The sequence below is a fragment of the Pseudorasbora parva genome, chromosome 4 (genome assembly GCF_024679245.1).
Source record: "Pseudorasbora parva isolate DD20220531a chromosome 4, ASM2467924v1, whole genome shotgun sequence".
Lineage (NCBI taxonomy): Eukaryota > Metazoa > Chordata > Actinopteri > Cypriniformes > Gobionidae > Pseudorasbora > Pseudorasbora parva.
Genome location: NC_090175.1, coordinates 17,893,378 through 17,905,690, shown reverse-complemented (window position 1 = coordinate 17,905,690; position 12,313 = coordinate 17,893,378). Strand labels below are relative to the sequence as shown.

The 12,313-nt window shown below is 38.4% G+C and overlaps 1 protein-coding gene across 1 annotated transcript in view; it reads right to left on the bottom strand.

The window, feature by feature from the left end:
* Window positions 1–1,932: 1,932 nt before the first annotated feature.
* Window positions 1,933–12,313, bottom strand: part of fbxo41 (F-box protein 41) — a 70,442-nt gene continuing 60,061 nt past the window's right edge. The window contains exons 11-13 of the mRNA XM_067441151.1: window positions 10,947–11,105; window positions 9,015–9,130; window positions 1,933–4,769 (exon numbers count right to left, since the gene is read on the bottom strand). Coding sequence (XP_067297252.1) covers window positions 4,707–4,769; window positions 9,015–9,130; window positions 10,947–11,105 — 338 coding nt within the window. The 3' untranslated portion in view covers window positions 1,933–4,706. The remainder of the gene's footprint in view (window positions 4,770–9,014; window positions 9,131–10,946; window positions 11,106–12,313) is intronic.

The window sequence follows — 12,313 nt, the reverse complement described above, 5'->3', positions numbered from 1 at the left end:
ACTAATTGCCCAATTGCACAGCCTTAAGAGCGTGCATATCATGAATGCTGGGTCTTGTTTGTTTTCTGACAATCTACTGAACCTACTGGTAACTTGTTTGCCACGTAGCAATAAAAAATATACTAAAAACCTTGATTATTCTGGTTAGTCACATTGTACTGCTATTATTTTGAACAAGACTGTATATATATATATATATATATATATATATATATATATATATATATATATATATATATATATATATATATATATAAATAAATTCTAATATGCTGATTTATTATCAGTGTTGTAATATATATGTTGTTTTGATAAGTCTTATGCTCATCAAACATGCATTTAGTTGATTAAAAATACAGAAAAATATATGATATTGTGAAAAATTATTACAATTTAAAATAAGGGTTTTCTATATTAATTTACTTTAAAATAGAATTCATTTGTGTGATGGTAAAGCTGAATTTTATATATGACTTTAATCTGACAGGTGAAGTGAATGGCATTAATTTTATCATTACAATAGCACCTGTAAAATGGTGAGATATATTAAGCAGCATGTGAACAGTTCTTGAATTCCATGTGTTAGAAGCAGGACAGATGAACATGTGAAAAGGTCTGAGTGACTTTGACAAAGGCCAAAGAGTGGTGACTAGATGGCACTCATCTCCAAAACAGCAAGTCTTGTAGGATAATCATAGTATGCAGTGCTTAGTTAAGACCTCTTCACACAATATGAGTATATGTATCAGGTTTTTATTATAACTCAGAATATGCCTGGAACAAAATGGCATGAAATTTGGAATGTAAACAATTCCATCACACTCTTATAATCAGCTTTTCGCAAACTGGAATAACCGGTCGAAAAGACAATAAGGAATGCTATAAAGCAGGCCACAGCAATACAACGAATTTAAAAAAAGGTCTGCAGTCAGTTGTTCCCACAGTCAAGAAAAGAGTTTAAACATGAACATTTTCCAATAAATATTCAACTTTGGGTGATGAATTGCCTTTTTGTGCAACAGCAGAGAATGTGCAGGGTATTCATTAAATAACATCAATGCAATCTGTTGGTATAAAAAAAGCAACACAATTCAATTTATGTTGCAAGATGTTTGAGGTAATGCATGAAAGCAGTTCAGACAGATGGGCATAAAGTACAATCATTCAAACGACAGCCTAAGAGGTAATGACGATGACTAAAGAACACAACGGCACAAAGCTGAACGTCGAAGAAGCCATATTAAAAATCGCCAAATCAAGGAAGAGTAGCTGAAATAAAGTAGGCATTAAGATGTATATATTGTTATATATACATTCCAAGGCTGTGGAGTTGAATTTAGACAGTGAATGCAGTTTCTGTCCATATTTTACTGCAGCCGATTCCACCAAACGCAATGGAACAAAAAAGCGGATAATACTCTAAACCATATGTTGGTAGATTAGTCTTTTCGACATACTTTTAATAATAGGTAATTGATCTGATGGTTACAATTACAGCTACACATGAATTGTCACAACATCTGGCACCTAACAATAGCTAACACCTTTATAGCTGATTATTTCAAGTAGTTCTGTGGCACAAAAACAATGTTTATGCTTACATAAAAGTTATATTTCTGACCGCTTCCGATAAAGTGGCATTCTGATATTGAACATTGTCTTCCATCCATGTCATTTTCTAGATCTGTTAGTGTCAATTCGAGTTTTGGGTTGGTCACATAGTTCAGAAATCTTTTCAATAAAATGTCAAATTCAAATTGCTCACACTATTAACCCGGCACATCATCACTTTTATCACTTATTGAAATCAAAGCAAATCAATTACAAATAAAAACATGATTGAATGTTTTTACATGACCAAGCAATTATATATATATATATATATATATATATATATATATATATATATATATATATATATATATATATATATATATACTATTTAATTTTTATATTGCAGGTTAATGCTATGCATTAAATAAGACCACTGCAAGGGTTTCATAAAAAGTCACTAAAACTATTGAACGGACCGATCACGCGATGAATGGAAAGCTGATAGTCTTCCGGTGCAAAGCTTAGGAAAAGAGGAATTGCACATGAATTATACGAAAGCAACCATCATCTGATTAAAAAAAAGTGCATTACATAGTCAGATTCTTTAAAAAGGCTCGACGTTAAACAAAATAGAACATCAACAGCTTAATACTAAACATTAGCAGTTACCTTTTTTATCATAATAATGGTGCAACGGTTGCTCAGTCTTAAAATGAAAGGCAGCAAGCAGAGCACTCATATCTAATAATCTAATAACATCTACAGCAGAACAGTTGAAAAGGCAACATGATATATAATGCTCTAGCACAAACATGCCATCATCATAGACATCTCTTTTTTATAGAAATAAATAGTTGAAATAAACTGTACTCTGTGTTTAAATTATATTTCCATCTCTATAGGACTCTGATACACATTCAATATAAAGCATCTATCATACACAGCATACTGCAAATTCAATACCTTTGAACTCCGGGACACCCTTTCCAGGCGGATTCCCGTTAAACACTCTTTCTTGGTTACATTTCAAATATGTACACCGTTTTGTGATTCCTTTCCAATAGAAACAACATATACATACAGTTTTTTTTTTTTTTAGTCTTCAGAAGACAAGAGTGCCAGCACACTCGAAAAGTCATTGTGTGGGGTTGTGGGTAAAGTTGCCCTTTTCCACCTTCTTTCTTGAAGATGGTCTTGCAGTTTCTATTCTGGTCCACATTGCTTCATTTTGAAGAGCCATCCTGAAGTAACCTCAGGCAGATCATGTGAATACTCCTCTCGTGCCAATTGAATGTGTTTTAAGACAGGAAGTAGAACGTTGCACTATAGAAGTGCTCGGCTTGACTAAAGCACTTAGAGTAGACCGTTTAGACCGTGTGATTTTAGCCCACGGGAAGCAGAAATGCCTGATGGGTAAGTCGTACAGCACCGAGAGCGGTCGAGACCATTACTTGCATCAGTATTATTGCATCAGCATGTTATTTTAAAGAAACATGATGAGAATGGCGTATTCTATTTTCTTTGTATGATTGACTTCTAGCTAAAACCATTTAAGTGCTTTAACATTCATTTCCAGACTTTCCTAACCATGGAGTGATATTCCAACAGAAAGCAAACCTGACATGTCATGCGATCTACTCAAAAGTGCACCAAAAACATGACAGGAAAAAACGTTTCTCTTTGAAAACAAACTAATGCTGGCCTTGACAAAACAAGGCTATGAATATTTAATTCAATCTCATTTTTTCAATTTCTGGTCTGACTGCACCAGCCTAATATGGCTGTTTTTTATCATACTTTTACGTTTTAAAAATCCAAGGAACCAATGCCAAAACCTAACCCACATTTCCGAAGTGCAGTTCCTACAGATTCTTGGAAGAACCTGCATGTATTTTTCACACCTATATTCAATTGTGCAGTGTGTACATTCAGAACTCGGAATCTCCGAATTCTACCTTTAGAACATGGAGAGTACCATCTGAAATCAGCGGAGCAGATGGGGAAGTGATCTGTTCAGCGCCACCAGCCTGAGTTCCATCAAATTTCTTCAGAAGTTTGAACGGTAAGTGATGGAAGAGATGGAGATGTTGAGATCTGAGGTCAAACGGTAGGCGTAGATTGGGGTGACAGCACCATGAGCTTGTCTCTTTCCCTTAAATTCCTTAAATTTACCCTTAAATTCCCTTTAGATAAGTGCACACCTTTTAGGGTATTACTTAAAACCTTTTATGCCCCACTGATTCACTAATGGCACATTGGAAATGGCCAAAATTCAACCTTGAAAGCAAAATGTCGAAGCTATGGATGGCACATTATGGAGAAGGCATCTGAAACAGATCCAGCGATGAGAAACTGTCCTGCCAGAAAGACCCTGGTCATGGAAATTCCGCTAAAAGACTGGAGGGTCTGACACGAATGAGGCAGCTTCTTGGCTTCTTGGAAATTGGCTTCTTCATTCGGTTTGAACTCGTGCTTATGGACACAAGATAGCTGCAAGTAATAGTAGTTTCTATGGAGACACATCATCCCCTAAAGAAGGATCTCAGTAAGCCATGTTTGAAGCTGGTGAATATGTTATGTTGAAACTGTCCAAGTAATTTGGCTGGCCGAAGCATCCAGACGACTAATGAACTCTTTTGCTGTACGTTGGGGAAGCAATCGAGCTGATCACACAAACACATACTCCCAAATGAATAACTTACCCATGTGCATTTTAAAATTTGTGCTGTTTGGATTTCACATTGATTGTATCTGGAATATGAGACCGTTCCCTCCTGCAGCTCTGTGCTCTAAAGAGAGTTGTCATGTTCTCTGAGATCTTATTAAAGTCAGCGCGTTTGGCATTTAGGAGAAAAATCCTTAGTCAGTAATCGTAACTTGTTTGCAGTTGGGTCTGTTTGGAATGGGATCCAAGGCAAGTAATCATGCCTTCTCATAAAGTTTGTTACGTATTATCTTTACAATCTCCTCTATTTGGTTGCGTCATGTCAGAGCTAACAGATGCGCCCGTCTTGGTGTGGTAGACTGGTGTTTAGAGTTCAAACTGAAGCTGAAGTGTTTGATTCTTCCTCGTTTCATCAAGGAGAGAATTACTCGATCAGGTTGAAATATTCGGTGAACCTTCATGTGGCTCTGGCCTCAACATAGCAGAGTTAGCATAAGCCGTCTGCCTTCACATGGAGGATTTTGGAGAAACCAGGTCTTTTCTTGAGTGCCTGAGAGAAGATGGCAGAGAGGATGTGAATAAACAGGTGTTATATTTCTGGAAATATGAATGACATATGTATATGGGTGCATGTTGGAAATGTATAACAAAAAGGGAAATGAACTGCACTTATAGAATTTCTTCTTGTCGCTTGAGTCTCTTGAGGTCAGAGGAGTGAGGTTTACTCGCACGGTAACTACTAGCTGGCCTCTGTTACACTCACCCCCTTAAACCTCAATCCCATCTGGGTCACACCACCAATGTAACCCCTTTCCTGTTCGAACCGCCAGCTCCAAGCGGGGCTCGAAACCGGGTCCGACGGCATAAGAGTCAGATGCTCTAGCTCAGAAGAGTGAGGTTTAAATCGCAAAGCAACAACTAGCTGGCCTCTGTTACACTCACTCCCTTAAACCTCACTCCCATCCGGGTCACGGCACCAATGTAACCCCTCCTGCTCAAACTGACTGCTCCAAGCAGGACTCGAACCCGGGTCCACCGGCATGAGAGTCAGATGCTCTAGCAAGGAGGCTAAAGGCTGCAATCTCTAGTGTCAGTCACTAGAACGTCTCTTGAGGTCAGAAGAGTGAGGTTTAAATCGCAAAGCAACAACTATCTGGCCTCTGTTACACTCACCCCCTTAAACCTCACTCCCATCCGGGTCATGGCACCAACCCCTTCTGCTCAAACTGACTGCTCCAAGCAGGACTTGAACCCGGGTCCAACGGCATGAGAGTCAGACGCTCTAACAATTTGGCTAAAGGCTGCAAATTCTAACGTCAATCGCTTGAGGTAAGCATAGTGAGGTTTACTCGCACAGCAACTACTAGCTGGCCTCTGTTGCAAGAACACAATAGTGAGATCTGATTTGGCGGCACACTTTATGTTTGTTTCAAAGTCTCTTCACATTCTGATAGCAATCACTTAGTTAAAGGAAGATTTAAGATTTAAGATTGTGGCCAAAACTGGTTCTCCAGGTGTATCCCCTCTCCCCCTCCCCCTGACTCGAGGTTGCCAGATAGGCTGCAGGATCCAGCAGGAACGTTTGTATCTGCAGCTGTGGTAACTAGAGCAGGACTGGCAACCCAGATCCCGAAACACTACTGACTTCGTGATTGGTCGATAGGTGAAAGCGGAGCTTCAGGCCAAAACACAACATGACAACATCAACATCAGTTGAGGACTGCAAAAACTACTTTTAAATGACAATATCCTGGCCGGACTACTGTTGTCAGTGGTATAAATATTTGAAATGAACATGATTTCTTAATGTCTAGTGACATATCAGGGCCATTTTTTATGATTAATTGAAATACATTTCTTACATTTAGTTCCTTTAAGTGTATACATATCATCTGTGAAAGACGTAGGACCATACATTTTTTGTTCAATCATTGCATTCTGTCCGATGGAATTTATTTGTAAATGCAAATAATGCTAAAATAAAATACAAACATTAGATTAAATACTTAAACTTGAAAAATCGAAATAAAGTTTAAGACCTATGCTATTCTGTAATAGTATATCAAGAGTAAAGAGGTCAAAGACCCATAGTGCATTGTTACATTTCAATTCAAATTACAATTCCATATTCTGTTGCTACATCAATTCAAATTCAGTCTACATGCAGAAACTGAACTGGAATTTAAAAGACATTCGGAAACTGATGACGAAAGTGTCGGCTAAATGTACTATTCTATTTCAATTTTATTGAGGTTTGTGATAAACTGCTTCTTTTGTTTCTAATTTGTAAGTATCTTTGGATAAAAAGAAGTCAAATTAGCAATGAGGCGTCAAAGTTACATAATTTGAGATTTTAAAAATACGTCTGGATCCTAATAATAATCTGAGCTTGTATTTTGAGGTGTTCAACTGATCCTGTGATGTTATCAAAGAGTATTTTTTTAAAATAATGAACAAACCACATGGAAGAGCCAAATCACTGAGATGATATAAATCTGGGACCGTATTCAGGTCCCGTATTCAGGCCCCTTAAGTAAGAGTTTCCTCCTAAAATCTATTAACAAAGCTGCTGAGACCAACTTTTACTAAGGAATACAGAGAAGTTTTAAGCTAAGAGAAAGGGTCGAGTTGACCTCGTTGCTATGGATGATGTGATCAGTGATTTAATCATAGAAATATTGTAGAGCTAGGAATCATGTTGCCATATTCAAATACAGATTTTAAAATGTAGGCTAAGTGTCTCTAATTAAATAAGTATATGTTCAGCTAATTGTCAGCCTCTTGAAAGATTGCAGAATTCAGGAATTCAAGGAGGAGCATGTTCAAACTGTCTATTTAATCAGCTCGAGAGGAGACATACAGTCAAACCAAAATTTATTCAGACACCTTCAACATTTTCTCACTTTATCAGTTCGCTATATATAGTTTAGAAAATGGTAATTAACATGACATGAACTCAGAGTTAAACTGTGTCAGAACAAATTGATCTTGATAATGTCAGATAACTTTGATAGAAAGGTACATAATGGATTACAATCAACCAATCAGCTGTCAGCTGTAAAATTAAAGTACACAATTAGATAATGCCAAGTTAAGTCAATGACCGAGTAATGATTCATTATGTTCAGTCGTTGGAGTAAAAGATTAGCAATGAAAGATAATACACTGCAGCAAAACGGTCAAGTCAAAGTGTCTGAATTTTACTGGTAGTCCACTGAATGAAGAATCTTTGGGTATATGTCGTCACAGTTTCCTTTATTTTGCTATAGTAATAACTATAGTGTTCTGAAACCACTAGCAAAAAAATGATGTGTGGTGTCTGAATAATTTTTTGCGTACATACACACACACACATACAAGTATACACTAACCTAAAGGATTATTAGGAACACCATACTAATACTGTGTTTAAACCCCTTTCGCCTTCAGAACTCCCTTAATTCTACGTGGCATTGATTCAACAAGGTGCTGAAAGCATTCTTTAGAAATGTTGGCCAATATTGATACGATAGCAACCTTGCAGTTGATGGAGATTTGTGGGATGCACATCCAGGGCACGAAGCTCCCGTTCCACCACATCCCAAATGCTCTATTGTATAGAGTGGGGCTCTATATCTTAGTAACTTAGGAGTCCTCCTTAAGGTTCCTAACTTTTCACAGATTTAGGAATTGGTATTAGTGCTAAAATTCTTTGAGAAGTACTCTTTTGGTGCGTTTGCTCCATATGGGCGATTGCTCGGTTAGTGCGGTTCATTTGAACATATTTGAACGTTGCCATGTGAACCCTGGTGCGCACCAAACAAGCGGACCGAGACCACTAAAAAGATGGGTCTCGGTCCGCTTCCAAGCGAACTCTGGTGCGGTTCGATTGATATAGGAACGCAACATGGACCAAAGACATGTAAACGAACCAAAAACAGGATGTAATGTCAGAAAATGCGACGCTACAAGTCAGCTGATTTGGGATCGCGGAAAGATCGGTGTATCGAATGATTAACGTACGAATGATTAACGTTAACATTAGAGGGTAAACGTAGAGCAATGAGGAGGTAAAGTGCCTCATTAATATTTGGTCTGACGAGCATGTTTCGAAAATGCTAGAAAAAACACACAAAAAACCTGGTTCTTCTCATCAAAGGACCTGTGTTGCCCATTTGTTGGTACAGACGACGGAACTTCCATCTATTTGGCAGCAGATCTTCATCTCTGCATACAACGGAGGAAATCCTGGTACTGTTTTGAATGTTTTGAACATTTTATGAGCTCTCGGTGAGTTCTCAGCTGGTAAAAAATAATGCCATATGTACACGCATCGCATTTAATCCAGCACAGAGCATTGCTGCTTTAGGTGAAAATAAACTGTGGGCAGTTTCTGAACAAGCACAAAATATTTTTGAGCCTCTTATAAAAAAGTTATACGATGAGCAATGCACTCTGTCATCTAAAGCAGCCCATTTCGGCACAGCTTGTGTAAGATATCCTACAAGTAACTTAAACATGTGGGTGGGTGTAACCCCACTTCCACTTCCTCTCAGCTTATCTAGAGTCAGAACAGAGAAGAGGCAGCTTCCTGCATCCTCAAAGCAAGCAAATGGATGAGATGAATCACTTGCATTTGACTCATGGTTCCTCAACACGGCAGCTGTGAGAGGTTCTTCTGCTTTCACTTACTCATCTTTAACGCCGTCTCAGACACAGGACACCCCACGGCCCAAGACTAAATTACTACTGAACAGCTTTTGCTGGTAATTTTAGTCTGGCAGATGGATGGGTCAAATTTTTGATGATTCCATACCTGCAGCTTGTTCACCATTTCGTCAAAGAGTTTTCTGGCCTCTGGGCTGTTGGGGTCTTCAAAGTAATCTTCTATACCGATTTGCACTACAATAGACTTCAGGTTACGACACACACCTGTGAAGAGAGCGGAGCAGGGAGTGAGTAAGGGAGCTAGGACAGAGGGTCATTTTATAGGAAGTGTAGGAGTATATCGTGCCATTCATAGCTCCAAATCTAAAGATACTAACATATCACACAGATATTCTACAACTTTGTTAACACTTTATAAGTATAATTTGAAATTCATTTAATATACTAGATTATTCATTAGCATCTTGAGTTCATTTAAGTGCATCTATTATGCTTTTTCGAATATATTACTTTTCATGTGGTGTGTAATATAACGGTGAATGTAAAAGGTCTGCAAAGTTTTAGCGATCAAGGTGTACAACAAATACTGTTACATACCTATGTAACAATGAAACACATTTTCATAATGCTAGTCAATGGTCTTCACTGGCTGCCTACGAACTTTAACCTGACCTCAAATAATATAGTTGTAGCCGAGGCCTGGAAGAATTTGGTCAGTGGTGTCGACAAGTTGAGAAGATATTTTTCAGAACAAACGGCAGGATCAATGCCATAAAGGGCGTGTCATAGGGATCGTTCGCCAGTTTAGTAAAACTATACACAATGCGCTAGTTTATGATCGAATCAGATTTTTTTAAATGCACAAGCGTGGTCTATTGATAGATCATAAGCAAAGTTGAAACACTGCGGAGACCTTACACGTCACATCCTGATGTCATGTGGGCGGCACATATAAGGGGCGGCAGTGGCTAAGGGGCGGCAGTGGCTCAGTGGTTCATGAAGGTTGTCTACAAACCGAAAGGTTGGTGGTTCGATCCCCGGTTCCACCTGACCAAGTTTCGAGGTGTCCTTGAGCAAGACACCCAACCCCAGCTGCTGACAAATCCTGACGAGCTGGATGGTGCCTTACATGGTTGACATCGCCGTCGGTGTATGAATGGGTAAATGTGAGGCAAAAATGTAAAGCGCTTTGGACAAGCGTGGTCTATTGATAGCGCTATATAAATGCAGTCCATTTACCATTCATGTGTCTTTACGGGAAGTGTTTACGCACGCAAGAAAATCACTGGCAGTGTGAATGAACCAAAATCAAACGATTCCGGGACAAATCTCAGAACACATTATCAGTGTATTTTCCGGAATCTCTAAGTGAAAAGTTCATATCGCAGTGTATCAAGCGCTGAGGAAGCTCCGGAGCTGAAACTCAGATATAGGATGATGAGCATTTATTTTCTGACATGCGCTGTAAGCCGTCGACAAATCATAGACTGGGCCATCTGACCAATCAGAGCAGAGTGGGCTCATGGAAAAGAGTTCTCTGGCTATCACCAGACCAAGCTCAATTTAAGACTCAATATTGGTCTGGGGAGTCTGCTCTGTATTTTCTGCACAAGAGGCATGATCAACGGGCATAATTCAAATGACTCTGTACGCAATTGGATGGTCCTTCAACCAATCAGACCACAAGAGGCGTGATCAACGGGCAACGACCCATCGCTTCTCAATCTGTCAATCGCGTTAAACCCGCCAATAGCGTGCCAGGTGGATAAGCCAGTCTGTGATTGGTTCCCGCTAAAGTGTAACAGAATCAGGATAGAAATGAATGTACAGATGTTCCAGACTGAGCTGCAGGGCAAAATCAAATCGTCTGCAGATCAGGCTGAGTTTACCTAGTTTACCAATTATTACATGGAATAATTTATTTTAATAAAGCATGATTTAATAGCTCTTCTTTTGACATCAGGCTTCTGTTTGGTTGCCACTTGGTCTAAATGTAACCATGCACAAATATAATTATTGTTCAATAAAATTCTAAACAATAATAATGAATCAGAATCTAAATCTGGGAATGTAGACTCACTATTGAAGTGAAGCAGGGCTTTAGGAGTAACAGGAGTTGAGGTGAGCACCAGCATCTCCAGACCCTTCAGTCCCTCTCGGCACATCTCAGCAGCCACTTCCTGATTTATTTCACTGACGTGATCCAACTCAAGCACCTGCAGCCTCATGCAGTTCCTTGCTGAAGGTATATACACACAAAGAGGGTCATTACAGTCTTTGTGGAGAATGCAACAAAGAATATATTTTGCCACACTGCTAGACGACTGCATTACTGATGGTGTTAAAGGAATAGTTCGCCCAAAAATTAATATTCCATTCATCCTAAAAATAAAAAAGAGACTATATTTAGGTGGGCACAGGAAGAGAAGACCATGCCGCCTAATATAGTGCACGTTTCATGATGTGTTTACTGTGCTTTGTTATTTTGAACTGGACTAGAACAAAATAACTGAAAGGTGGATTGAGAAAAACATGTAAAAAAAAACAATTAAAAAATGTTTATCTTCCTGGTTCATTCTCTCTAAGTGCTCTATTTGAAGCTCAGATGAATCGTTGGGATTTCGAAAGGTCAAATCCATTATATTCTATCTAATGAAATGGTACAGTAAAGTAGGTTAAAAAACAAAGCATAACAGAAAATAGCTCTTTCCTTCTTCGAAACATTTATTTATAGTAGAATATGCCTCCAGAAGCATGTTAAAAGTGTCATTAACGGTGTCTCTTTGTCCCAGTTTTCAATGTGAATAACAAGTTCTTGTCTATACTAGATATATAAAAGGGTTGAGTGAGTGATGTCGCCTTGTGTGCGTGTGCGTAGTGGGGCAAAAAAGTTAGTCAGCCACCAATTGTGCAAGTTCTCTCACTTAAAAAGATGAGAGAGGCTTGTAATTTTCCATCATGTGTACACTTCAACTATGAGAGACAGAATAAGAAACAAGAAACACATTACCTGATTTTAAAGATTTTATTTGAAAATTATGATGGAAAATAAGTATTTGGTCAATAACAAAAGTTAATCTCAATACTTTGTAATATACCCTTTGTTGGCAATGACAGAGGTCAAACATTCTCTGTAAGTCACCACAAGTTTTTTACACACTGTTGCTGGTAGTTTGGCCCATTCCTCCATGAAGATCTCCTCTAGAGCAGTGATATTTTGGGGCTGTCGTTGCAACACGGATTTTCAACTCCCTCTAAAGATATATCAGTCTGTATATAATATATATCAAGGCTAACAAAGACTGCATTTATTTGACCAAAAATACTATATAAACAGTATTATTGTGTATAACTGTATTCTGTTTTTAGACATTTTTTTTTACATTTATTCATGTGACCGCAAAGCTCAGTGTCATATGATCCTTCAGAAATCCTTCTAATATGCAA